We start from the raw sequence: 13,678 nt of genomic DNA, 5'->3' as shown, positions 1-13,678 counted from the left end.
TTTCAATTCTGTACAAAACAACGGACCCCTATGAAGTTATTCCTGCTTTTCACTGGCTCAACTAAATGAATTCATTTGACTTCTTTTTACTGACTTTGATTCCCTCTCCCTTTCCTGTGTTTACCCCAAGATGCAGCAGACAGCTAAATTTGTAGAGACAGGTTAAAACTGCAAAAGAGCACAAAGTGGGTTTTTTCAACTTGTTCTTGGATTCTCCACCAGTTGCAGAAAACTTGGCAACATCCTGTTGGAAGGAAGGAAAGGCTCAGTATGGAAATACAATTGTGTGATCACACACTCCAGGGAGTTCAGAGCCACACTGGAAATATTGTTTACCCTGCATGGTCAGCTGTACTTTTAGCTCACAAATATTTGCCTTTCTGAAAACCTTGCTTTCCAAATCGTCACTCTGAGACCATGAACTCTGCTGGGGGCAAATAAAACAACTGAAGCAACCGTGTTAGGATTTTATATCAGCAATCTTGGAAATCAGTGAGTTCCTATTCTGATAAAAATTAGTGTTGGTATAGGAGAGTGTGAAAATCACTTCAGAAGAGTCAGTAATTTCAATATGAAATCAAAACACAGCAGCTTCTGCACCTCAGATTAAGGAAGAAAACATGTATAAATGTAGTTTCTTTCATCATGAGATATTGCCAGAAATCTGTGAGTGACTCAGCCTTTTCAGGTTCCAAGAGTCCAGGAGACAAAAGGCCCAGTAAGTGCAGAGGAGCTTCAGCTCCCAAAGAGTTCAGTGGGAATGGAGAGTTCTTCAGTTCACCACAAGATTGGACTGCAGGGGCTCAGCTGGGTCAGCTGCTATTAACTGCTTCCAAACTTGGCTGCATAAATTGCTCCCAACAGAGTTTGGAAGGTCTTTGCAGGATTTGGATGCTGCAGTGTCCATACAGATTACTCAGAACCCCTTTGGAAAAGCCCCTGTCTCTCAGGAGGTGGTCTGTGTGCATCTGAGTTTGGGGTGGGCCAATGTGCTGCACTGGATCCAGCTGAGCAAATCCCAACCTGAAACCAGCAGAGACTTTGACACCAGGTCTGAGGGAATGAGCCACTTCTGAAGGTGCTGAAGGGCTAAGCTTTCCTGGAATTGAGTTATACTCACCTGCACTGACTACTGCACTCTCCACCCCATTTTATTCTTAAAAATGAACGGGGTCTAATAAAACCAGAGATTTCTAAACATTAATCTCCATTTTGAGAAACTAAAGCTGTTCTTTTCAATTCTTAACTGACACACAAATGAAAAGGGGACAATTTAATTTTATATATGCAAAAGTGCCTGGCAGCCAGTAAAAGCCCTTGGAATGTGTTTGTTTAAGAGATTATTTGATCTTTCATGCTGAGAATAATAAACAGTCAACTTCTCTCCAAAAAACACAAGTGAGCAATAACATGGTTTAGCCAGATAGTTTCTTATCACCCACCAGTTGTATCCAAGCAGTGGCAGAACACTGTTGTTTTACTTCCCTGTCCCTTACCTCAATTTTGGTTTCTGTCCAAATGTGAGCCCATATATCTTAGTGAGATAATTGGCTGCAAAATCTGCACTGATCAAGGCATTTGGTAGGAATTTCGGAGCCACTGTTAGCTGGAAAAGAAATATATAAGGGAATTCAAATTAAATGCAACAAGTTTTAACCAAGTACTAGACAAGCAGTAAAACATTTGCAAATTTATCTTCTCTAAACGGGCAAAAATAAATTAAACTGAATGTGGATTGCATGAAGGAAAACAAATTGTCCCCACTCAGTAATCTCTCCAGGAAGGAGACAGACTTTTGCTCTAAGATATGAGAATGTTTGTTTTGGTTGGAAGAGTCCTGTCTCTTTTTGGTGGAAGAAATCAAGAGATTGTTATTCAGAGAGCAAACACTTTGCTTATTATTGTTCCTAATTCCTCAGTTTGCTGTGCCAAGAAACTCCAGCCCACCTCACAGTGACCTACTGCTTACTCTTTTGTGAAAGGATATTATGGAGGGCAACTGTCATTTCGTGTATCTGTGCCATTGCATCCATTTACAGGGATCTCTGCAATTTAGGATCCAAGTTCCCAAAGAACAGGAATGCTGGGTTATCAAAAGGGACTTCAAAGCAAAAACCTACTGTACAGTGATACTCTGTTCAATAAACAAGTGATGTATCAGAAAATACAGAAAAGTTCTGTCTCCAAAACTTAATAGTTGACAACAGGTATAGAATTGAATATGTTTGCTCTTGGTCTCTTGCTGTTTTTATCAGGGATTTTGAAAAATAATACTAGAAACACGTGCACCTGAACAAACTGGTGGAGTGAAGAGCACTGATCAAAATAAGCTCAGTTTTACAGAGCAATAGCCAGGTTCACTGAGTGGCTGTTAAAAGCAAAGTTATTCACCAGGAAACCAGGAATACAGGTTACAATCCAGGCTGGAGGAAAGTTTTCTGGGAAGCATAAACCCATAGATTTTTGCATGAAGATTAAGCCCTTGGGAGACAAATTAGTAATACAGTGGTGTAACAGAGAGTCCTTGATCACAGAAGCAGAAGGCACTGAGTTGCAGTGGGCAGGTGCAGTCCCTGTGGTTACAGGTGTTCATTGCTGAGACCACCCAGTATTTTATGTACACTCTGGAGGGCTATGGAGAGAACTTTTCTGGTGAGATACCGAATTCATTGCCATCTAAAGCTTTGAGATCAGGATAGGAAACTGGGATGATGAAATCTGCCTTCTAGCTTGAGGTTCATGGGATCTGTAAAGCTTCGTCCTCACAGCTCTGTTGTGTGAAACAGAGCCTGGTCCTTTCAGCCAGCAAGGCACAGTAAGACTTATATGAGGAGAAAACATATTTTTCAAATTTTTATTACCATAAAACTTCAATTGGTTAAGAATGATAGTGTAAAACCAAAAACATTTAAAATATGAACACTGTGTGAGAGAATAGACACTTCATTGGAGAACTGCCTAACCCAAGCCTTAAACTATGTATTTATCTAAAGGGTGTCTACACCCATCTAGTGTGTCAAGTGTGCATTGATGAACTACAGCCATGAACTTCCAATTTACTGGACTCATAAAACAGTCCTTTCTTTAAAAAAGATGAAAGTATGTTATTTACTGTTCTTCATTTTCAGCTGTCCTGAAATCTCCATCCTTAGCCTGTCTTAATTGTTTAATGGTCACAAACACGGAAAAGACCTTTCCCACAAATCACACTCCTGTCAGTATTCCCAGATGTATGTAAGCAGTGGAATTAGGCATTCTGCATATTACTGCAGTTGCCACAGTACTGCTCTTGGCTTTATGGCAATCTCTCGTCTCCTGATGTGGGAGATGTGGTTCCAGGGAACTGGATAAAGGCACTCATCTCTGACTAGGAAGGTCTGACAGTGCCTCAAATAAGTCTCTACTGTGACATAATAATATTGAGAATTCAGACACAGGAAACAAGACTTAATCATTTTCATACAGGGTGGCACATTAAAGCTTTTCTCCAGAAACATGGTCAGTTAGGTCATAACTTTTATACAGAACAAAGGGCATGGCTCAGACATGTGGAATGAGAGACATCAGAACCACAAGAAAGAGAAAAAAGAGAAAGAGAAGTTTCATACAGAAAGAGTTTTCACTTGCTCAGGACTTTGCTTTGGCATTTCAGCACTTGGTCATGAGACTGATTCCACTGGTTGACTGCTTGAAGGATTAATGCTGGATTGTTATAAGTATTAGCAACAACGAGGTTGACTGAATAGCTTTGTCCAGTTTATTGCCTAACAACCTGACTTTCTCCAGCTGCAATTTCCTTGCAGCTTTACTGCTGGACCTTCCTTTCCATATGGCAGAGAGTGTTTTATCCACTGTTAACTAATGAATTCAGAAGGTTAATACAAAAGTTTTGAAACAGGTTTTCTCGCTTAGATCAAGCTTTGATATAAACAGAAGTACTGGATCCAGGTGAATCCCATATCACTTTGGGGATATGAGGAAATGCAAAACCTTCTGTCACCAACTTATAGTAAATCATGACAGCTCAGGACCTGGTCTACAGTTTGGTGAAATAATTTCTTTACTGTGCATACTATATGAGAGATACAAAATATGAGAATGGGGTGAAAGATTAGAAAGGAAACTACAGCATCCCTTCTTTCCTTGAAGTACTTGGCACTCATAACCCACAGAAGGCTTTCAGTCTATTACATTTCTTTTCTCTGACCATCTGTGCCAGTTTAATGAAAGTTGATTTAGCTACATCTGATGGGATCACAATGGAAGATAAACATGCATTAAGATAATCCATAAAACAAGGAGCAAACTACCAGCAAATCCCTGCTCTCCTCCAGACACCGCAGTAACTTGATCCACAGCGTTTCCTGCAGTTTGAAGCCAATCTGGTTTGTCCTGGCTTGGGATTTATATAGAAATGTGTTATTTTTGTGGGTCCACAACTTCTCACTATAACTGCTTCTGACATTCGCTGATGTTGGCAATTTCTTTTGGGACTCTTTTTTTCTCTGCCATAGAGCCAGAAAAACCAAACACTTTGTTTTGTCGCACAGGGAAAATCGGAGTGCAAGGTTCTGGAATATTACTCACAGCCTGGCTTGTTCCCTTTTATGGGGTTATTAACTGCCAAGATTGTTACATGGAAATGGTGCTTGAAAGAGAGAAAAGAACACAATGTTACTGTACTAAGGAATGGGTTCTATTCTCAATCACTCCATATATTTCTGTATGGAGTGATTCTGGATGTGTCTTGGCCTGACCGAAACCTAAATGGGGCCACATGTATTTAATAAAAACATCAAATGGTCCCAGATTTTAAGAGGAAAATAATATATATATACAGGCATAAATATATATATAGAGAGAGGGAGGGTGAGATGGAAGGGCAGGATTTCTGTAGACAAAGAAGCTCTGTCTGATGTTTTAACGTATATTTTTCTGTGGTAACCCAGTTTCTTCTGTAACAAATATTTGTGGACAATCACTGGGGATAAAGAAAGCTATAATGGTAACCACCCAGATGTAAGGGTATGTGAGAAGCTATTTCATTTCCTAGCCTTGGCAGGAAAGATGGGCTTCTGTCAAGACATCCAACTTGGGTCAGTAATAGGAAAGCACTCAGAATCCTCTCCATTAGAAAAAGAAATTCAGCTCCTATCACTGCAGCTAAAAGAATAAATTAATGACTGGCACATTTCACTGTGTGTGGATATCCTCCTCATATCAAACCTAATAAGAATGGGAGTCAGGGAAAACTGGGTAGCCTTTGACAGATCTCGATGCCTCAAACACAGGTACTAAGATGTGTTTGTTCGCAAATTTTTCAACCAGCCTCATCTGATGAGACAGGCAGCGTTTCACACCATTCCCTCACAGTTTATTTGCATACAGGCAGAAAACAAATCTGCATGCAGCTGATCCAAAGCCTACTGAAGACAGTGGTAACTTATGCATGCAGGGGCTCTCTGTACCTCCCTATACAAGGGAAACCTTTCACCAGTTGCACAAATAAATAAGTGTTCAAAATATACCTGCATGTGTAGCCTCTAAATTTTTCACATACTGATTGTCTTGACCTTAGATGACCCTGCATTAGAATATCACTTTAGCACATTTTGCTTATTTAGTATGTACATTTTAAAAGAATTGACAACTTGCTCATTTAACTTGCAGAACCAATTTAGAAAAGAACTCTGAAAGGCTTCAGAGCCACTTACCTTATTGTTTGCCAGGTACAGGTAATTCAGGTTCTCCAGATGTTCAAATGCTTCCTCTGGCAACCCTTAAAAAAGGAATAACTAATCAGTGACACTGGCACCTTACTGCCTCTCTGAGAGAAAATACCAGGGGGCAGCTTTCTCTTTCAGGTATTGTTCATGTGAGATTGAACTATTTTTTATGGCCAATGAAACAATCTGGGTCACACCTATTGTTGTTATTTTTTTTTAATTCAAAATGCCACAAAACAATACTGGCTGTTAAGAGCAATGGAAGACTATTAGGAATGCTGAGCATACAAGGCTTGTGCCCAACCCCCCTGGCAGGAGTCAGGGGCAGAGCTAGGCAGACCCCCCTTGCAGCAACCACACTGTCTGAGCAGTTTCTTTTGTAATTTGCTTATGATTCTGCAAATCTTTTTTCTTGCAAGGGCATAATCTGAGGTTGCTCAATGAATGGATCTGATGTAGGACTACAGTGCCAAAATCACACCAGTATCTGCATGCCACAACCCTTCCTTTGTCCTGCTCCCCACAGCAGAGATATCCATCGACACAGTAACCAGCTCAGAGCTTATCCTCCCCCAGTAATTATTCATTTTCAGCTGAGTCACTCCACATCCAGCTGATCACACAACCACAATTGCTGTCACAATGGAAACACTGAAAGTAACACTTTCACCTGGCACTGAGATAACCAGGAGTCAAAGGTGAAGCCGTTTCCCATGTCAAAACATGTTGGAAACTCAGGGCTGCACTGCAGCTTGTGAAAGGAACAAGAAGGCCCAAAGGTAATAATGTCAAAGGCTGAATCTATTAGGCACAGCCTTCCCCATGCTGTGTAGGAGTGCCGTGCCTTGGGGCCCAGGGATAATATTCCCACATTCTCAATAAAGGCTGTCCTCTGTCATTGCAATAAGGAAAGCAAGAGCATTTGGATCACAAGTTAATGTGATGCACAACAATTACATCTTTTGTATCCCATATCATGCTTTCTTACTATTTACTCCAGTTCCTGAGTTTCTTTTGCTTTCCTTAATAGCTCCTCATCAAGTTTCCCTCATAAGCATATGACCGAGCAAGGAAAACCTGCTTACTAAAATCAAAATGGTTTTGGAAGGGTAGAAATGTCCTTATTTGCAATGTATATTTGTATTTATACCAAATTCAATGAGGACAGAACTGGACTGAACTACACGAACTGAATGCCTCGACTGAACTGAACAAGGTCAGTCAGGAGGAAATCATTGAGCATGTGGAGGTTTCTGGTTCCCCAGTGCATTGCATGAAAGAGCCTGTGGGACCAGAGGGAGTTTCCTGGATGAGGAGATCTCACGCCACAGCACACAGAGCTGCTGCCAGGTCTCCTCCTGGTTCAGCAGGGCTGCATTCTTGTACACTGAGTCTTGTGTTTCAGATGATAAAATGTCTCCATGATGTGTGTGATGGCCAAAGGAGTTAGGCTTGCAGAGAACCACTCCAACCAAGTCAATCCATCACTCTGTGGTTTTCTTTATCAGGTGTCACTGGTGTTCTGGAGGCACAGGCTCTGTCCACCCCATGGCTCTGCCAGCTCACCTTTTGAAGTCAGCCTGTTGTTTTGCAGATTGAGAGTTTCCAGTCTGTAAAGACGAGCAAGTTCTTCTGGAAAGATTTCTTCTATTTGGTTATTCTAAGAAAATGGAGAGTATTAATCATCAGCAAAGTAATCCAAGAAGGATCCCAGTAAACCCAGACTGTGAACTCCAATAAAATCTGGAAGTGACCCCACCATGCCAAATCACTGTCAAGACTTCTATCTGTAATGAGCCAAACTCAAACATCAAAAACAAGACATCCAAACCCAGCAGCATTGGAAGACCTGAACTTATGCTCATCCCCAGGAATACCTGTTTTATGCACTGGTAGCACACAGAGTGAGATTATGCCTGACAAGGCCCATAATCCATCTGCCAAAGCCAAACCTTGTGGCTGCAGCAGAGCAGCTGCTACAAGGTTGGTATGGTGGATTTCCAAGTTTATCACTTCTGTTATTCCTGGGTTGTTTTAAAAGCCACTTGTCACAGAAAGGGAGCGTCAAACTGGGCTCACTTTCACTAGTACCACTGTCAGGGGTGACTGCCATCAGATTTTCATTAATGTGCTGACTAACATTTTGACCATTAATGAGTGATTCTATTTTAACATCTAAGGGACCAGTTAAGGTCCTGCTGTGCTGGAAGCCAGGCCAGTGCACAGAAAGTGACAGCTGCTGCTCCAAAAAGCTGCTTTTCTTTTGGCAGCAGAGGCAGGAGCCATGGCTAGCACTCGCCTGGGACAGATCTGCTGAGGAAGGTGCCAGCTTACATTACAGTTTTTCTAACTGGAAAGCTCTGAACAAAATCTGCATTTCATCCTTTGCACAGAACTGGCAGATAGGAGCAATAAACCAAAAGCAAGGCATTGGAAATCCTGGAACTGCTGCCACTGCTCAGAGGAGGCACGGCCACAAGGTTGCCATGCTCTGGCCCTGCCACGCCTGCAGGTGTCAGAGCACTGCCATGGAAAGGACACCTGCCCAAATGCTGGTTATAGGGATCAATTAACTAACAGCAGAGCATGGAAACCTGCTGACAGTCCAGGACATCCTGCTTCTTCTACCTTAAGCTGGAATCTCACAACCTTACATGTCCTTATCCTAACAAGACACGAGATCTCTGGAGTGGAACCATTTGCTGCAGGCATGACATCAGTGTCCCTGCCACAGGCAGTGCCACTGGAGGTGAGGGATGGCACTGGCTGTGTCACCCCTGCTTCTTGCTGAGTTTGTGTGCTGAGGGAGAGATGGGACATAAGGGAACACGGGCTGGCCCTGTGTCTGCACGGGTTCACTGTGTCTTCAACACCTGGACTAACAGGCAGTGCTGCCCAGAAACTTAGCCCATCCTTCTCAAAGACACCTCAAAATGAAAGGCCTTCACCAGAAACAGTAACTGTTAGTTCGGACAAAAATTCTTTCCATGAAGCTGTGAGAGACTAAAGAGAAAAATTTCGTATCTTTTGCCCTCCCTGGATCTGCGGGGAGAGAATTAGTGCCGATAACCAGGCACATCCGTCGAGTTTAAGGCCCGCTGCACCTGCTGCTTCCTGCGGGCAGCCGGGTCGGGGCTGAAGGGAGCGGGGAGGAGCGGGATGAGGGTGGGATGCGGGCACGGCGCGCCCTTACCTGCAGGGACAGGTGGTTGGTGAGCTCGGGCAGCAGCAGCGGGAACTCCTTGAGGTCGATGCCGCCGCAGTCCACGACGCCCTCCTGGGTGCAGCCGCAGTCGCGGGGGCAGGCGGGGCCGGGCCGCGGGGCCGGGCCGCCCTCGGGCTCGGGCTCGGTGTCGGTGTGGGCGGCGCAGCCCAGCGCCAGCAGCGCCGGGAGCCCCAGCAGCGCCAGCAGCGCCCGGCCGCCGGCCGGCATCGCCCCTGCGGGCCGGGACAGCGAGTCAGCCCCGGCACGGCGGGTCAGCCCCGGGGCACGGCCCGGACCAGAGCCCGGCGCCGGCCCCGCTCTCCTGGGGCGCCTTCACGCCCTCTGAGCGCGGTTTGGGCACCGGGATGCGGGCCCCGGGCACAGCATCCCCCACACCGGCCCCAGTTCCTCCGGGTATTTATTGCTTTTTTCATATTGAGAAACTCCAGGTGATCCCAGAGATTCATAAAATGTTAGTTTAGTGTGGCTGTCGGTCGCATTGCTCCTCGCAGTTTTGCTTAGGGAGAAACTCTTCTCGTTATTTAAACAACACAGAGGCTGGACAAGAGTGACTCTCGGAGGGGCTGCTACACGTGCATGGAGCAACAACAAAACCTCATGGCTACTGAAAACAAAACGGGCTTCCTATGGATTTTGGACAGTGCTGATCTGAACTAAGAGGCCTGGCTCACGTTCAGCTTTTATCTTTCTGGCAGCAGGTTAAAATAATCCAAACAGAAGTTGGATATGGACTGGAGCAGCCAGCTGGCCCTAACCCAGCCCCCTCGGTCCCATTTGTTGCCCTTCTCAGATTTCATACATAAAGGTTTTCAGTCAGGGCTGGTTATGGCCTGTCTTTTATCCTCTTGGCTATTCTAATCAGAAGCATTCAACAGTGATGAGACTTATTTAGGCTGATCTTTTAAGGTAAAAAGGCACAGTGGATTTATGACATGAAATAAGTACTCTGTTCACCTCTGCCAGCCCACATGCCTTCTTTGCATCAGAAACAAGAACCTCCCAGAGCCACACTGGCGGCTGTCAGAACTGCACATCTCCATTTACACCCACTGGGCTTTGCTGCTTTGCACCAGGGGCTCTCACAGACTTTGGGTGCTTGGGGAGCATTGGACAGATCCTGCTCTCAGTCACAGTCATGAAAATTGTAAATAATTTCTTTAAACATTGACTTATACTTGAAGAAATGGGAGCAGGTGGGACTACAGGGCAGGGCATCCCAAGACACGGATGGTTTTGCTTTGGTCCCTGTCTTTGCTACAAACATGCCGGGTGATTTTAAGCATTTAGCATCGATCTCTCTTCCCCCTGCTCCACTATTTCACAGCTTCCATATAGCTGAATATAATGAAATTAATCTCTTTTATAAAACATTCCTTGTATGGCAGCTAAATATTAACAGTGAGATCAAAACTGGCCATATGAGTATGCCAACAGTGGATTAGCAAAATCTTTAGTATTTGGTGACCTAATCTCAGAAAATATTTCAGAAATCTTAGAGAAAATAATCTCAGAAAGTATCTCAGGTCTCTAACAAAGTATTTTCCCAGTATATAAGCTTACCCTTACAGATACTTACAAAAGAAACTAAAGAAAAAAATCTTTTATATGCAGGTCCCAACCAGCCCTGCTGTAGCAATACAAACACAGTTACATTGTGGTTGGTACTGGGCTCTACAGATTTGCAACATGCTGACTTTTCCACATATCCAGCTGAAAGGTTGTTAAAAAATTAACATGAAATATTCTATCTATTGCACAATAAAATTTCAGAGGCAATCTCACCCCCTTGTCAGCAATATGCACACTACTGTCTGCTACAATGCCTTTGGAGTGAATGCTGCTCTAGCACAGGGAGACACTTTGGATACAGGAACATCTGTGTACATCTGGAGTGCAGGCAGCAAAACCAGGCATGATTGTGATTTTTAGTTCAAAGAAAGTCTGAGGTAACTCACTCCATTTCAACTCATTCCCATGGGCCTGATCCAAAGCCTTATTAAGAAACTTTTCTAAAGGAGTAGCTCAAAACACACTATAAAGTCCTCTTCCCTGGCTGTAGGTGGACTTTGGATCAGGTCCTGCCACCCAGAGGCTGAAGGGACCCTGAAACCAGCTCAGGGGCTTCTGCACTGCATCCTTCTGAGTCCAGACAGAACTGGCACCTGCCCTTTGGTGCCCCACAGCACCAGAGACAGGGTGCTACAAAAGACACAGTCTCCAGAGGTAAACTGAAGTTTTAGGAGTTACTGAATGCTTCTCAGTGACCACAGTTACCTCAATAAACAACAGAATCTCTTTCAGAGTATCTCATCTCTGTTATCTGTTATCGTCCACACATTCTCACAGGACACACACACACACAGAGATAGGAAAAACATCCACCAAACGGAAGGATTCTCCTTCAAAATCAACAGGTTAACTGAGTTTGTTACACTGAACATCCTTGCTAAAAGCTGCAGCTGAAAGGCAGACTGCTGCTGCTGCTGCTGCAGGTTCTGACAATCCAGCTTTTGAAACAAATAAAGTGCTGAAAAACTCACCTTTGCTGTCAGAACTCAGCTGAATGGAGAAGAACATTTCTGTTGCCCCCACAGGCTCCCTCACTCATGCCATGTCAGTGACATGCACTGAGCTCACAGCGAGTCTCCCCTTTCCAAGCCAGATCCTTTCCAGATGTGAGCAGCAGAATTAGAGAGCAACAGGCAACCCTCTACCAACGAGAGCCTCCTGCACTTCCCAACGAAATCGGAGAGGAATTTTCCAAAGTCACCATATGGGAAAATGTGAGTAGGAAAGAGGAAGCAGCTATTGACTGAATATAAAGACTTGGGAAATAAACAATCTCCCATTACTTTTTGTCAACACAGTTTGCAGGCTCCCTGAGGATGCCAAAAGCCAGCGTGCTGGAATTGGCAGAGGAGAACAGAGATGGTTGTGCTTCTGCATTTCCTTGCAGGAGACTGGAGCTGCACTGGGACTAGATCTTTGATTTGAGTTGCATTCAACCCAAAATCTGAATCCCAGGTGGGAATGTCCTCCCATTCTCTGGGGGTCTGGTTCAAATTAGCTACAAGTGACAGATCAGCAGTTTTTCCTGCATTTCATCTCCCTCCCCTTTAACTCTCCCTGGTTTTCAACCTATCAACTGATCTTCAGGGACCAGGGATCAACGGGCTGAAACTACAGATGTTTAAGAGGCAAAGTCCCCAAATTTGTTGTAACATCCCATCTACCCAATCTCTTTTTTATCTTCTAAGCCCCACGTTACAGCACTAACATCAGAACCTTCCATAACACAACCCCCCCCCCCCATTCAGCCCAGAAGTGCCCCATTCCTTATTTTCCCCCCTCTTGGTGAAAGCACAGAAACACCCTGTTGATAACACAGTATGCTCCAAGTGCAGCAATACTTCCAAGAAAGCAACACAGCTTTTTGTCCCTGACAGCAGAGTTCCTATTTTAAATATATAGCCACCTGTTTTGTGAATGCCCCCAGAATCCATACAGTACCTCCACAGAACCTGCAGGGGATCTGTCCTCACCAACAACACAATCTTCTTGCTGAATTCCAAAAAAAGGGACACTGATTCTTTCCTCTCCACTCCAGCTGAACTAAAGCAATTAAGTTATTTCCTCCCTCTCTTCATCCAGGCTTATATCAACTGGAACCGATCCCCCTCTGTGCCACGTGGAAGTTTCAAAAGTTAAGAGTGGGAAGTGTGTTTTTACTAAAACAAAAATAAAAACAAAACAAAGCTGACTGCTTTTCCTTAGTGATTCACAGATGCAGGACACCTTTTCCTGCTACCCTTTCTGTATTACAGTACTTGAGTCCATACAACAAAATGTAAATAGTTTTTGCAAGGAGGAGAAAAACTCTGCTTATGTTGGGGGCCCACCCCACCTCATCCCAGTCTGCAGAGAGAAAGGAGGAGGAGGAGGAGGAGGGGGATCATCTTGCTCACTACTGATGCCAGAGCAGCCCACAAGGTAGAGAGCAGCATCAGCCTTCCCCAGAAGGGCATTTTTATCTGGGTTTTTGTTGTTTAAGTGTAGTAATTAGCTGTCAGGTAGCATGTAGAGGTAGTACAGGACATTGTGAAGAGGGGCATTGTGCTTCCTTTAGTGGGGGAACAGAGGCACCCAAGTGTCAGAGCCAGCCCAGGATTATCCATCAGCACAGAGCCAGGACTAGACACCAGGTATTATCTCACACGCAAAGGTAACACACACTTAACACTGTGCTACAAATTACCTATATGGGCATTTTTTCCAAGCTTTCACTTCTTCCACATCTTACCCTCCTACATCAGTGTATCCCAGACTCATAATCTCCTGTCTCCAGGCCCAGTGCTGCATTTCCATCATCCAGCTGGAGTCCAACCTATCTAAAGGCATTCTGACCCACCCCTTTGGCATGAGCCAAAGGCTATGCCCTGCCATGGTACATGGGCTCAGCAGCCACTGTCTCTGTTCATTCACTGCAGCTTTCTGGAGCTTCCAGAGCAAAGGATTCCCACTGCAAGACCCCCAGCACAGAATCAGCTGCAGGAAACATCTCCAGTCAACTTGAGTCTTTGCATTCTTGCATGTTCCCTGCTGCTGGCTGTGAGTGGTGCCTGCAGCCTGCATGAAGAAACATTTTCAGGTTTAAAAACTGAAGACTCAGTTTAAACTTTGGTACAATTACTTCTGCAGATCACAGATGGCAGAGAACCAGGTCCTG

General features: G+C 44.4%; 1 protein-coding gene across 1 annotated transcript in view; it reads right to left on the bottom strand.

The window, feature by feature from the left end:
• PODN (podocan) overlaps nucleotides 1-12,633 on the bottom strand; it is a 24,154-nt gene extending 11,521 nt beyond the window's left edge. The window contains exons 1-5 of the mRNA XM_017805336.1: nucleotides 12,463-12,633; nucleotides 8,920-9,164; nucleotides 7,293-7,386; nucleotides 5,715-5,779; nucleotides 1,497-1,606 (exon numbers count right to left, since the gene is read on the bottom strand). Of these exons, the coding sequence (XP_017660825.1) occupies nucleotides 1,497-1,606; nucleotides 5,715-5,779; nucleotides 7,293-7,386; nucleotides 8,920-9,159 (509 nt within the window). The 5' untranslated portion in view covers nucleotides 9,160-9,164; nucleotides 12,463-12,633. The remainder of the gene's footprint in view (nucleotides 1-1,496; nucleotides 1,607-5,714; nucleotides 5,780-7,292; nucleotides 7,387-8,919; nucleotides 9,165-12,462) is intronic.
• Between the last annotated feature and the right edge of the window lie 1,045 nt (nucleotides 12,634-13,678).

This window comes from Lepidothrix coronata, unplaced genomic scaffold, assembly GCF_001604755.1.
Source record: "Lepidothrix coronata isolate B3197 unplaced genomic scaffold, Lepidothrix_coronata-1.0 Scaffold12, whole genome shotgun sequence".
Classification (NCBI taxonomy): domain Eukaryota; kingdom Metazoa; phylum Chordata; class Aves; order Passeriformes; family Pipridae; genus Lepidothrix; species Lepidothrix coronata.
This window is presented reverse-complemented; position numbering and strand designations above follow the sequence as displayed.